Source organism: Danio rerio, chromosome 6, assembly GCF_052040795.2.
Source record: "Danio rerio strain M-AB ecotype USA chromosome 6, GRCz13ab, whole genome shotgun sequence".
Classification (NCBI taxonomy): domain Eukaryota; kingdom Metazoa; phylum Chordata; class Actinopteri; order Cypriniformes; family Danionidae; genus Danio; species Danio rerio.
In genome coordinates this window covers 14,062,576-14,077,634 of record NC_141026.1, presented here as the reverse complement: position 1 = coordinate 14,077,634, position 15,059 = coordinate 14,062,576, and the positions used below count along the sequence as shown (strand labels likewise).

General features: G+C 36.2%; 2 protein-coding genes across 4 annotated transcripts in view; one reads left to right on the top strand and one right to left on the bottom strand.

Annotated features, from left to right (window-relative positions):
* The window catches only part of stk24b (serine/threonine kinase 24b (STE20 homolog, yeast)), an 835,587-nt gene that overhangs the window by 132,756 nt on the left and 687,772 nt on the right, over nt 1-15,059 (bottom strand). The gene's annotated exons all lie outside the window — the stretch shown is intronic.
* The window catches only part of adam23a (ADAM metallopeptidase domain 23a), a 50,770-nt gene that overhangs the window by 2,509 nt on the left and 33,202 nt on the right, over nt 1-15,059 (top strand). For all 3 annotated transcript variants that reach the window (XR_015493241.1, XM_087256758.1, XM_087256759.1), the window contains exons 4-5: nt 13,575-13,638; nt 13,713-13,795. Coding sequence is in view for 2 of the 3 variants with exons in the window: in XM_087256758.1 (XP_087112884.1) it covers nt 13,575-13,638; nt 13,713-13,795 (147 nt within the window). In the remaining variant the exon portion in view is untranslated. The remainder of the gene's footprint in view (nt 1-13,574; nt 13,639-13,712; nt 13,796-15,059) is intronic.

The window sequence follows — 15,059 nt, the reverse complement described above, 5'->3', positions numbered from 1 at the left end:
TTAAAAAGGGGAGGAGCTACACTATGTACCACCCTCTCTTTGTGTTCTGGTTGAGATCATGTCAAACATCAAATACAAATGCATATTTCAGAGCACTTCATGGGACCTTTAAAGGGTCACCAAAACACATTCTTTGAGATGTTGACAATCATATATGTGTCCCACGCTGCTATAAACACTATTAGGACACATATATTTCACTAAAAAGTGAAAATCGGTTGTTTTTGCGGTAGTTAGAGTAAATCCGTTCTTCCGGTTTGAAAAGAAACTTTGAAGCAATGTCACATCGATGAGATCATTGTGTAAACTCCAGTGTGGGAATTGACTGTTTCGGCCAGTACAATGTGACGTCATTGAGTTTTCAGTATTAATTCATGAGAAAGACTTGGTTTGAACCAAGCAGCACGCTCTATTGTGTATGAGGTGCAACTTCATTAATATGCATGATATAGCTTCGAATACTGTTTTTACCTGTTACAGCATTCAGAGAGACGCAACGTTGTGTTGCCGACCGTAATTAAAACAAGTGGAAGAAGAAGAAAAGAATTGTTTGGAGACATTGGGCAACAGTGTTCCGTTCTTAAATGTGCCAAAACAAAAGTTTTGTTTCCATTTCCCCGTGATGAAAGTTCGCATGTGGACCCACATGTGTGGACTACAGTGGTCTGCTAACACGCAGCAAAGCTTTGTTTGTAAGGAACATTTTATACCCGAGAGCTTTTCGATTCTGGAATGGCAGTTTTTTAGAGTATAAGATACATTTCTCCAATGGAGAGCCCTCATAAACCGCCAAAACAAGTGTGTGTGCTGGTTTTGATCTTTTACAAGGACAGAGATTTATATAATGACTAGGTATGACCTCGGTATTTCAAGATTGAGTTGTTTTTCATCCATCCTGTAAGTCAATGTTCTCAAAATATACATTGCAGCATCACCACTTTTCTTAATGTTTGTAATGGTTCATTTAAGGATTCACTTTCTCTAAAGCCTACTCAGCTCCGATTGGTCAGATGGCCTGTCTGTGTTGTGATTGGTCTACTGCTTACAGCTTGTGCCAGAAAACAAATGCCCATTACTTTTTTATCAGAATTTCAGCTCCGACGGCTTCCTCAGCACTTTTAAACACAGTGATGTGAACAATAATGATTTTACTGTATCAAGTGGAGCTGCAGTCTGAGTGTGTGCTAGGTAGATTTGCTTTTAGCGTAGTTTTGAAATGTCAGCAGCATGAACCAACGTCTTCCAGGTTTCAGCTGCAACTGCAGTGTTTGGTGGCCAATGTTGTTCAGTGAAGACTACAAGATGGTACTATGCTAATTTGTTACATGGTTGTTTCAACAAATTTGGGTAAAATATGGACAAAACTAACCTCTAGGTTAAAACTGGGTTGGTCCATATTTCTCCACAATTTTTGTGTTTGTGCAGGAAGTATTACAGGAATTACTGATGCCTCATTTAAGGCAGTTATTTTATTGAAAATGTAGACCTTTTACGCTTACTATCAGCTTTATTACACCTGAAAATTAATGTCTCTAAAAGATAATCATAGATCGATTTAATTTGTAAAAGTTATATCAGTGATGTCAATGTCAAAATGATTGATTTTTGTTTAATGCAAAAAAAAATCTTCAGTAAATACATTTAGTAAATTTCCTACTCTAAATATGTCAAAACTTGTAACGTAATTTTTCATTTGTAATATGTATTGCTAAAAATTAGTTTGGTCAAATTTAAAAGCAATTTTATCAGAATCAAAGTCCCTTTAAGGCAAGTTATTTCACTCGGTGGCCATCTTTGAAACGCTTCTAGGGCAGTAAGCTCGTGCCCATCCTGTCTGATAGGGAAACATCAAATTCTCCAAAACTGTTTGCCAACTGTTTGCTTATGAATACATTACATATTTGGAAACATCAATGAGATTAAACAACAGCTGTCTCAAAATTTTCATTTCTAAACATTTGAATCAAACAAAATCAGCATCTTTTCAGGTTGTCCAAGCTAATGCGCATGTGCACTCAAAAGGAACGAGATCATGACATTAACCTTATTTATGGTCGTGTTACACATTATCATCTTCTGAATAATGCCTCGTCTAATCGCGCTGCTCTTCTGAAGTAATTCACAACTTGGTCTTGATGGTGAATCAAGATGGTGAAATGACATAAACTCTTGAGTTGGAGTAGTTGCTGTCATGTGATGTGTGTTTTGACTTAGGGACGATATGGCGGAAATGCACTCTTGATAATTATTTTCCATATTGAACGATTTCGATGTAAGTTTTTAATGCTTCCAAATTTAAAGAGTACCCCAACAATGACCGAAGCCACAAAAACTAAAAGGTCCATAAAATAAAATAATTTCAGCCGAATAATTTTCGGTGGCTGAAAACTTGGTACATATTTAATATCAACACACTTTAAGATTCCCATTGTTGCACATTTCTGCTGTGTGATTGGCCCTATGATCAATATAGTGTAAAAAAAAAAAGTCCAGAGATTATCATATCATTTTATGCAGATTGCAAAACCAAAAAACTTTTGTTTTCAAGTATATTTGGGTTATTTAAGACAAGCTTTCAAGCTGTATATGGAGATGTTTTTTGTCTGTGAAGCAAGCATTCACTGAGATTCCAGAGAATTTGTTGGCCACAAAAAAAAAAAAAAAAAAAACACGCGTCTGATCTGAGCTTCTCCTTACCTCCTTCTCTTTACAAAAGGTGGGGCTTTTTTCACCATATTGACTGTTACACTTTTCCTCATTCATAACTGTACGAGTGACATGTCTTGTGTATTCCATAGTTTAGTTTTTTCAATACAATATTTCAAACATTGTTGCACCTCACCAAAATGTTGTCTACTCAAAACAACCCATACCTCACTGAGTACGTTTACATGGACACCAATAATCTACCAAGTAAAAACAGCGATTTTTGATTAGTTTAATCCGATTGAGGTCATAATCAAACTAAACAGAATCCATATTAAGACATGTGGAGTATGCCAATTTTAGTCACATTATTGAAGTGCATGGCATTTCTCTGTGGAGTTTGCATGTTCTCCCTGCGTTCGCGTGGGTTTCCTCCGGGTGCTCCGGTTTCCCCCCCACAGTCCAAAGACATGCAGTACAGGTGAATTGGCTTGGCTAAATTGTCTGTAGTGTATGAGTGTGTGTGTGTGTGTGAATGTGTGTGTGGATGTTTCCCAGAGATGGGTTGTGGCTGGAAGGGCATCCGCTGCGTAAAAACTTGCTGGATAAGTTGGCGGTTCATTCCGCTGTGGCAACCCCGGATTAATAAAGGGACTAAGCCGTAAAAAAGAAAATGAATAAATTTAAGTCAAGTGTGCCGCAAGCCTGCGTTTGAGTGAAGGTCTCGGCCGTTAGATCGCCCCCTGGGGGCTGGCTGCAGTACAAGTCATAAAGCCCGCCTCCTCCGTGTTAATGAAGGAGACTTGAGCCCAAATAAAAAAAATTATTACACTTGCAATAAAATGTCCCGAAAGATGGTTCTGGTCGATTAAGGCACTGGTTATTGTGCTGAAATAGGTGCAGATCTTCATTTTTGTAAACAGTTTGTTTTTAGCAGTAATTTAATGCTGGGCGTGTCATCATGATTGACAGCTGTGATTGACAGTTTCTCAAAGCAGACCGTCTGAGCTTCGGCTGGAGACTGAAGTAGACTGAAATGTTATTATTCGATTTCTGTGTTATTTTACCATGACAAAATGAGTTCAGCAGTAAACTATAGTTTCTGACATACATGATCCTGGTGGAACACTGTTTATTCGCTAAGTTCAGGGCTTTTTTCGGGCTTTATTAGTTTGCTGATACACGCCTAACCACCCAGATAGCAAAACACAGTTCCGGCTAGATTCTCGCCTGCCGGAGACTTATCCCTTAGAGCTCAGACTGACTACCTCTGCTGGACCTACTCCGGATGCCTGGACTCACTACCCGATTCCAGCCCGAGTCAATCGAGCCAGATGCAGCGGCCGAGCGAGCCGGCGCTGCCGCATGCGAGCCGGAATCAGCCCGCGACGCCGTGAGTAGGTTATGCGCTGCAGCCCGGAGCTGGCGCGATTGAATATATAAAACCCTCATATTTGTTAACGATATTACATCCATTTGTGTTGATATGACAGCAAACGCATGCTGAGAAGTTCGGGGGGCGTAGTTGATTTTACATAAAGCGTTTGGTTGGAAGCTCGACTCCGCTCATTATCGCGACTCCTCCTCTGGCTCCATCAGGCAGTCCTTCTGCGCATGTCAAGGCTCCAATTTCAGCAGTCTTTTGCGACAGTTTGTGCCCGTCAAGCAGGCGTTTTGCCCTCAAGGCGTTCAATGGGAAAAAGGGCTGTCGCGTCGTCCATATTTTTTACAGTCATTGATTGAAGTGCAGGACAGACATGTAAACACAGCAATCAAACTATTACGGTCATGTAGGATTTTCGCCACATTTTGCTACAGGGTGGTCTATATGCACACGGCCGTTTGACACTATTCTCTGCACCTACCAAGTCAGGACCACAGACAACTGCATCGCATAGTGCAGAGAGGTATTTTCCCCCCATATGACGTGCGGTATCAAATTCCATTAAAGCACTTCATGCTAACATCCAATATCTCGTTTGTCATGGGGGGCATGCATGAAATGTTCCTGAATTAATGTGAAGATGTCGACAAATTAAAAATGAAACACCCAAAATTACATGAAACTCTGGAGGAAATGTGGATAGCACAGTAAAGCAATAACACTAATCGAATTATGTGATATAACATGTAAAACGGGATCATGAAAAGGACATTCAAAAAGGAACTCATGTAAACCATATTATTGTCTTATTCAGATTAAGGCAAATAATTCCATTACTGATGTCCATGTAAACATAGTCACTTTAAATCTTATTTATTCAGCTTTCAGATATAAATGAATCCAAATTTCCCCCAAAAAGTTTGTTCCAGGGTCACATATAAATCTGCAGTTTTCACTTATTTTGCATTTAGACATTCCTAAATGTCCTTGGGAGAGAATTTCATCAGGCATTTTTGTGTTGCTGTGCCAATTGCCTGTTCATTTCTCTTCTTTATTCCCATTTATTGTCTGTCTTCATGTTTAGATTCAGGATATTAACTAAAAAGTTAAAAACAAGGAATACTGGTTATTAACTGTGTGTAAAAACTGCACGAAGGCTTCATTAAGTCAGCATTATGGCTATCAGCATATGAGGTTAGGTGTTTTATTTGTGATCAAGAGCCACCCTGGTAATTGCATTTGCATTTATTCATTTAGCAGATGCTTTTATCAAAGCCGCCGACAAATCAGGAACATCACAAGCAATTTGTTATAGACCCAACATTATTCATAGTATTCAAAGTAGAAACATCTGGAGTTGAGGTAAAACGCAGACAAGGAGAGAAAGGATTTTCTTGTAGTGTCTTTGGAGTGCTTAAACGTGTGTGGAAGAGGTTTGTCTGAATGTTGGGATTGTTGGCTGATTACATTAAAGACAATTCTCCTGTATCTTTACAAAAATTTCACAAAAAAAAATTGTTACACTATTAAATGAGATATATTTATATTTTTGATATTATTTAAAGATCAGAAGCATCAGTAATTTTCCAAATTATACCCAGGAATAGTCAAAAGCAGAAAATCTCAGAACTCTGCAGTCTCTAATTGACTATCTTGAGGATATTAAATGTTGGATGGCAAAAAGCCTCCTTCAACTTAATGACTTACAAAACTGAGGTGATTCTCTTTGCCCCCTCAAAAACAAGAATGTCTTATATTGGGGGCTTGGGAAGTCTTACACCATATATTAAATCTCAAGTTTAAAAAAAATCTAGGAGTTATCTTTGATTCTGAGCTTTGTAAAAACAAATTAGTTCTGTCGTTAGTAATAATTATTATCAGCTAAGGATCATCTCCATACTTAAATCCATACTTTCCTTTCAAGAACTGAAAAAAGTCATACATGCTTTATTACATCTCGCCTAGACTATTATAATTATATATTGGTCTCCCTCAATCTTGCAGTTGGTTCAAAAGGCGACAGCTAGACGTTTAAAGAGCCCCTATTTTGCAATGAAAATGGTCATATTTTGGTTTTGGGGGGTCTCCAACAACAGGCTGATATGCATGCAAGGTCAAAAAACACTTCGTTGTCTTATAATATGCATTTATTTTTACCTGATTATCCCAGCGACTCCTATATGATTTGTTAAGCGATACATTTGTTCCCAAACCCCTCCTTAGCGTGAAGCTAATCTGCGCTGATTGGTCTGATGACCCAGTCTGTTATGAATTGTCGACTGGGTTTAACACGAGAAATACCCACCACGGATATGAAGTATAGCAGCCAGAGAGTATGTGAGAGCCCAATGCAGGAATGCAATGCAGTTAAACACCAGCATATTTCTCTACTCTTAACCCCAAGTAATAACAACGACACACATTCAGGGCCCTTTCATACACCCGGCACAGTGTGGCGCAAGGCGTGGCGCAGTAGTCTTTTGGTAGTTTCAGCTTGGCGCAAGAGTAGTTTTGAGGCATTGCGCTACGCTGTTTAAATAGCAAATGCTTTAGCGCTCATTTGTGCGCCCATGAGCGTTCTGGTCTAAAAAGAAGGCGTTCTGAGGCCGACCGCTGGCGCATTGCTATTTTGAGAAACTATTATAGATTTTTCATTAGACCAAAACTAACCCGGTCTAAACTCCGGCGCAGAGTTGCGCCTCGCTTAAAACACATATTTTGCAAACTACACAAAAAGAGGAAACAATTTTAATACTTAACACTTACATGTTATGATCCAGAGGAAGAAGAAACTGGTCCACATGAACTGCAACAGTTACTGAAAAAAACCCTGTCAAAGTCTGACAAAGTCCTATACATAATAGTTTCTTAAGACCCATTTTTAATCTAGTGCCTTTCCAGGCTTTTAATCTTTATTGTGCATTGTTGTTGTCATAATATTATTCTTATTATTACTTTTATTGTTATTTTACTCTGTTTTAGAATGTGTGTTTTGGTTGGTCAGAACTTTAGTCAGTGCCAAACTGAAGTTAAATGTGCTTTATAAATAAGCTTTATTTATTTACTTACTTAGAGATTAAAAACAAAGTCGTGTCGTTAACAGAGGAAGGAATTTCACAGTATTTTCTATAATGTTTTTGTCTTCTGGAGAAAGTCTTATTTGTTTGATTTTGGCTAGAATGAAGCAGTTTTTAATTTGTTAACTTCATCTATTTAACCATTTTAAGGTCAATATGACTTTTCTAATTACCTTTTTTAAGGTTAATGACTTTTCTAATTACCCTAATAAACCTAGTTAAGCAGTTATTAGACATTAGTTATTAAAACTATTATGCTTAGAAATGTGTTGAAAAAAAATCTTCGTTTCGTTCAACAAAAATTGGGGGAATAATATACATGGCGGCTAATAATTCTGTCTTCAACTGTATATTGTAAAATGTCTCATCATTTTTAGTGTTTTTATCCTGTCTAATGTGTTTTCCTGACTTTTATTATTATATTTAGATCCCTTTTAGTCATAAGAATGATTATTGCCTGCTACTTTCTTTAAGTGAGATGAATTGTGTTTGTGAGTGTCCATTTTTGCAAGATTAAATGCATTTGGCTGATTAATTGCTGCTTTTGACAGTTATAAAAATAGGACCAGCTGCAAAAGCAAAAAGTGTTTGTGATCGTGGGATTAAAGAACCCAAGATTTCTTCATTTTCTTTTTCAGTTTTTTCTTTCTTCATCTTCTTCTTCTTCAAAAATGTAACTGAATTCAGCTGGTAGTGCTGTTGTTACTTTTGTCATACAATATTCAAAAACATTTTGAATGCACATTTAATGTATTTATATTTAATGTATTTGCTTCTTGGAAAATGTTCTTCATATGTTACATATGCTGTATGTAAGTGTTTGACTCTTCTAAAGCTTAAAAATATCATGTTTGCCGATATTGAAGAATCATGCCAAGTGAACATTCTTGTTTATCTGAACAGCAATGCTAAAGTCAGTTATTCTGCTTTGAAAATGTGTTTTCCGTGCCGGAACGCTGTCTTTGTTTTGGTTAATTTAACCTGCCCGATGCCAGTTTAGCCAATTATTTTACAGCTCTCAAGGTTACCTTGTTGGAAAACCACGTATTTCATTCATTCAGTTAGTCAGAAAGGCTCTGAAAGCATGCACTCATGACCGAAATGCAGCCTTTGGTGGACAGTAGTAAACTCCAAAATGAGGGACAGATTCAGAGCTCCACGTGAGGTTATTAATTAGCAAATGTTATAAGTATTAGGAACGTAAACATTAGGTGAACAGGTTACATTGTAACTCTGTGTCCTAACAACACGCTTCGTGACGAGATCACAGTGATGAGCAATTTGGCTGTTTGCACCAAATGAAACACGACATTCAGAAGCATAGAATATGCACTCACTCATAAAATGGTAAGATTAGCATCTATATTTAATACATATTAGCCCTCTTTAACATTATTAAATGTAGATGCTGAATAACTGAAACGTGTTTAGTTCTAAAGTTCAATTTTAAACAGTTTTTTTTCAAGATCTGAGGTGAACTATCTGCTGCTGCTTTCAGTATTTGGCTATTAATATCATGTAAAATGGCATTCAAACTCACATTGTTAGCATTTAACACTGAATAAAGCACATGAGGTGTACCTGATGTGATCATTGTCAGTTGTCTGTTGTTCAGCTGTGAGAAATAGAAGCCGTTTCTAATATATCGATTGGAGGTGTTGGTTTGGACAAAAACTTCTGGAAAATATGGAAACTTATGAAAAATGTTCCCACTGTCCTACTATTGCTTTTATTTCGAACACGGTTTAAATCATTCGCTCCTGTCCTCAATCTGGCAACCTGCGCTTGCATTTGTTTTGATTTAGAAATGCAATATCTACAGTAGTTGAACCACTGGGTGTCAAACTTACACACTGCACATTAAATAATTTTTGGCATAAAATAAAAAAAATGATAATTGTTAACCCATTTATTGTTTATCTGTGCAACATAAGACATACTGTAAGGTTTTGTGATCAGGGTCATATACAGTTGAAGTCAAAAGTATTCGCCCTCCTGTGAATTTTTTTTTCTGTCAAATATTTTCCAAATGATGTTTAACAGAGCAAGGAAATTTTCACTGTATGTCTAAATATAATTTTTACTTCTGTAAAAAGTCTCATTTGTTTTAGATAGATTAAAAGAAGTTTTCAATTTATAAAAAATGTAAGGTCAATTTTATTTGACCCCTTAAGCAATATTTTTTTCCGATTGGCCTCAGAACAAACCATCATTATACAATGAATTGCCTAATTAACCTAGTTAAGCCTTTAAATTGCACTTTAAGCTGAATACTAGGGTGTTCAAAAATATCTAATAAAATATTATTTATGGCAAAGATAAAAGAAATCAGTATTTGGAAATGAGTTATTAAAACTATAATGTTTAGAAACGTGTTTAAATAATATTCTCTCTGTTAAACAAAAATATTTCTAATAGTTCAGGAGGGCTAATAATTCTGACTTATGTATTTAATTTATTTTTATTAGATTTTTTTTTTTACTGGGGTAACTACAAAAGAATACAAGTAAATAAAGCTAAAGGATTTGGTACGTTTTTAGTACCATATGATGAAAAGTAACACAAAAACGTTGCTTTATTGAACAAATTGTAGCTCTGGTCTTAAATAAATTCAATTAATTAAGATTTTCCAGAGGGATCTCAGCTGTAAACGGTATAGGGAGCTCTACTGTTTGCACATTACTGTAACATGAAATGCTATAAATAATAGTGGAATGCAAATATCATATTAAAATAATAATGGTTTTTAGATATCATAATCAACATTAAAATAATTTAAACATGTAAACATTAAAGCCTAAATGTGATTATGAAATAAAGTATCTACTTATATCGATTAAAATAATTTATATAGTGGCTTTTTAACTTTCTAACAAACATATTCAATAATAAAACCAGTACAAAACTGTTTAAAACTTCCTGAATGCATGGACTAATAATTAATGATAGAAATTCTCTTCTATAGAGTTCATTTCACTTTTCACTAAGCTGTTATTCCAGACAAGTTATGCCACGGAAATGCAAAAATTGCCTAAGGTAAATCTACCTAACATTGTTTACAAGCTGACTTATTGATGTCTCTCTGCTGAAACACTGATTGATCAATTACATGAGGTTAGATGTTTGTTTATGCTTATTTCTGGCCATAACTAGTAGTAAAGACAAAGTTGGAAGTCTGATGCTTCTGTATAACAATTTACATTCAATAGCATCAAAAAAAAGATGAAGTTTTTGGAGAATTTCTGATAAATGGACTGAATTTATAAGATAAAACTTATCAGCTTGCTGTTTTGTGTCAGCAATAAAATACCAATCTTTGTTCGACAATGTGAAATAGCATAGTGTAATGTCTATAAAAACTATATTAATATCATTTTTCTCCTCTGTATATTTTTTTCAATAATGAATTAATTAAAACATCAACATATTTTTTTAATAACTCATTTCTAATTACTGATTTATTTTATCTTTACCATGATGACAGTAAATAATATTTTACTAGATACCTTACAAGATGCTGGTATTTAGCTTAAAGGCCAATTTAGCAAAAGATCAAAGGCTTAACTAGGTTAATTAGGCAGGTTAGGGTAATTGGGCAAGCCATTTTATAATGATGGTTTGTTCTGTAGACTATCGAATCAAATATTGCCTAAGGGGGCTAATAATATTGACCTTAAAATGGTTTTAAAAAATTAAAAACTATAATATAATGTTCTGTCATGCTTCTTTGAGTCGCTCGTTTGAAATAATCTGACACGCTTATTTGATATAATCTGGATGCAAATTATATATTATAAATGAAACTATAGAACAACAAACAAGCAAAACAAACAAATGTCTAGAGAAAAATAACGACGATAAAGCACTAAAGATATAATCACAACAAAACTTTAACATAAATAATCAATATGTAAATAATGCAAAACAAAACCATAAGGTTAATGAGTCAAAGAGATGGCAGGTATTAGCATGGGGACATCCGAATAGCCACACCATCCTAGGGAAGCTAGCACACAACTCTTATTTATATGGATTGAACCAATTGGTGATCTTCCAATCAGGATCTGCCATGTAATCTGCCACATACAGTCAGAATTATTATTTGAATATTTTTTCTTTTTTTAAATATCCCAAAGGATGTTTGACAGAGCAAGAAAATTTTTACAGTATGTCTGATAATATTTTTTCTTCTGGAGAAAATCTTATTTGTTTTATTATGGCCAGAATAAAAGCAGTTTTTAATTTTTTTAAAACCATTTTAAGGTCAAACCTATTCACCCCTTTAGTTACCTATTTTTATAGTCTATAGAACAGAATACTACTAATACAATAACTTGCCTAATTACCCAAACCTGCCTAGTTAACCTAATTAGGCTGGCTTGTGTAGCAAGCCACACTATTGTTATCCTATTTTTCTTCTAAGACTAAAAATTAAACTCCATCTCCTCCTAGAGCTTTCGAGCTACGACCACCAAACTCACACCAGACCTCCAAACTGGTCTCACTCGGGTTGCTATATCTTTTCGGACTGATCTGACTTTCGGTTTTCCGAAAAATGTCCCGGGACCGTCGGAAAAATCCCATTGACTTAACATTGCACCAAACTTTGTGACCTCATAACTCTGCATCAGACTGTCCTACAGACTTCTAGCTGGGCTCATTTAACTCAGACTACCTAACTGCCAATAACTGATGAGCGTTTAACTTTCTGGCCGTTATATAAACTGCCATTATAGAGGTTCAGATTGATATTGCCATGCTGCAGTGTGATAGAGACATGGGTGTTGCTTTTAACTGTTCATACTGGCAAGAAGCTTTGATACATCATCAGTCAAAGCTGTCAATCAACTCCATAGCAACAAAACAGACTAACCTAGCAACGAAATAACAGCAGCTATATCTCAGTATCAGAATATCGTAGAGAAGCCGGGGTTGGCTTGTTTGACTCATGCTAACACACTATCTATCAATCTATCTATCTATCTATCTATCTATCTATCTATCTATCTATCTATCTATCTATCTATCTATCTATCTATCTATCTATCTATCATCTATCTATCTGTCTGTCTGTCTGTCTGTCTATCTGTCTGTCTGTCTGTCTGTCTATCTATCTATCTATCATGCTAGTAATATGTTAATTCATGCTAGTAACATGCTAATTCGTACTAGAATCATGCTAGTAACAAGCTAATTCATGCTAGAATCATGCTAGTAACATGCTAATTCATACTAGAATCATGCTAGTAACATGCTAATTTATGCTAGAATCATGCTAGTTACATGCTAATTCATACTAGAATCATGCTAGTAACATGCTAATTTAGGCTAGGATCATGCTAGTAACATGGTAATCTATCTATCTATCTATTATCTATCTGTCTATCTATCTATCTATCTATCTATCTATCTATCTATCTATCTATCTATCTATCTATCTATCTGTCTGTCTGTCTGTCTGTCTGTCTGTCTGTCTGTCTGTCTGTCTGTCTGTCTGTCTGTCTGTCTGTCTGTCTGTCTGTCTGTCTGTCTGTCTATCTTTTCATACTTTTTAAAACTGTTTAAACTAAATAAACTATTACCATCAGGCGTTCACAAGCCAGCCTCAAAGTTTGTCCTCAAACTTTAAGAATCTAGTTAACCTTGTTAAGCCTTTAAATGTCAGTTTAAGCTGTATAGAAGTGTCCTGAAAAATATCTAGTAAAATATTATTTACTGTCATCAGGGCAAAGATAAAATAAATCAGTTATTAGAAATGAGTTATTAAAGCTATTATGTTTAGATCATTAAACATAATAACAGAAATGGGGGGGGGGGTAATAATTCTGACTTCAACTGTATATAACTGAATGAAATCTACTGAACATTTGTCATAGGACTACATGTACTTACTCTGTATGCTTTAAAGGGTTAGTTTACCCAAAAATTAAAATTAGCCCATGGTTTAACTCCCTTTATCACATTCTAGGTGTATATGGCTTTCTTCTTTCAGATGAATCCAGTCTTGAGTTATATAAAACTTATTAATAAAAATCTTCTGCCTTGTTCAGGATTTACAATGGTGCATGGAGCACATCTATTCTAAATAAAAATTGATGAATGATGCATTTTTGCAAAGAAAATATACATATTTAAAACTTCATAAACAATTTTATGTAACTTCCATGAGAATCTGCTGTTCTTCATTTGAGGTGCATATTTGTGGTGCATCTACCTCTTTTTAAATCAGGGGCTCATTTGAATTTTTGTGTGAACAAGGCCTTTAACAATCCTGATGACGTGGTGCAGCTTGGGATCCGCCACCGTCCCACAGCTGGAACTGCTGCTACAAAGGAGAGTGTTCTCCCACTGCGCGCAACTCAATCTCAGTGGTGCATTGGATTTGGGGCGCTAACTTTATCTTTGAGCTGTTGGATAATTAATGCAAGACTGCCCTTTGAAATCTGTCTCTCGCCCTTTTATTTCAGTGATCTACTGTCTTCAGATTACATCGAGATCCACTATGAGAACGACAAGCCAGTTCTATCCAGGGTAAGACACAGAGAGCAGCACACTAATATCTGAAAATAACTACATCATGCAATGCTGAATGTGCGTTTGTTTAGGGAGGGGAGCACTGCTATTACCACGGCCATGTGAGAGGAAAAGAAGACTCCCGTGCAGCCTTATCCACCTGCAACGGGCTTCAGTAAGCAACCTTGATTTTATTTAAATACAGTACTGTCTAAAAGTCTTAGACCCCCAGTTACATTTGTTGTTTTAGTGAGGGTGTAATGACATTATATATTACTTCTCAATCTCTTGATTAAAATACATCTAGAAAATACAGGTTCTAGTTGAATTTTTTGGGTCTAATTGTTTGAGACATATGAAAGAAAGAGTTAGAGAAAGATGGAAACATAAAATACTACGTTTAAGTCTTGGTTTGATTTGCATTTTTGCCAGAGCTGTTGTCATCATTGCCTGAATTGATGGGATTGTAATGGCTAAAAAGGACAGACAGGTTATAATACGTCATGTAATTTATACAAAAAAAAGCACCTAATTTGTAATAGTTTTATTTTTCAGCATGATAATGATCCCAAACACATTGCTAATGTATTGAAATCATCGTGTTTAGAGAGAAAAACAGTTGATGAATCCAAGACGATCAATTGAAATGGCCTCCACAGAGTCCAGACCTGAATATTATATACAGTATAGGCAATATTATCGGCTGTATGAGATTTACCTGGATAGAAATAAAAGATAGAACATAAAAATGCTGAAATATGCTTGATATTAAGTGAAGTTTATTCATAAACTAATTTCGAGAGGATCACGTGCTTATGATTTATCACGGCCGGTCTCGCATTTGCTAATCACTATCTTCCAATCATATGAGCCCTAAGCTACTATAAATAGCCACAGTTTTTAGTTCACTTTATCTTCGTTTGGAAGAAACCCCCCTCCTCCCCTATTCTCCTCCTTTACCTCTGATTGGGCGGCATGGGGGCCCAGTGGTTAGCATTGTGAGCCCCACAGCAAGAACACTGCCAGCCCTGGTTCCACAGGACCGGTGGGTGTTTCTGTGTGGAGTTTGTATGTTCTCCCCGTGTCCACGTGGGTTTTCCCCGGGTTCTCCGGTTTCCTCCCACCATCCAAAGACATTCAACATACCTAACAACCAAGCTTTGTCTAATCCCTTGTGTTCCCTTAGCTACCGCAGCAGGGGAGTTCTGAGATCCACCGAGCTCAGGCTCCCCTCTTGCTCTGCCAACGGGAGGAAGCCCCGGGCTCAAGGAGCCCTTGAGCTCAGGGCTCTCTCCCGGGACAGCATGCCAAACAAGCTTTTATAAATCATCAGCTAAGTGTGAACTCTTGAAATAGCACATCATTTGAGAAAAGACTCAGCAAAAAAGATTAAGCATTTGCTTGTTTGTTAACGAGGTCATGTTAAACGCAGACCTTTG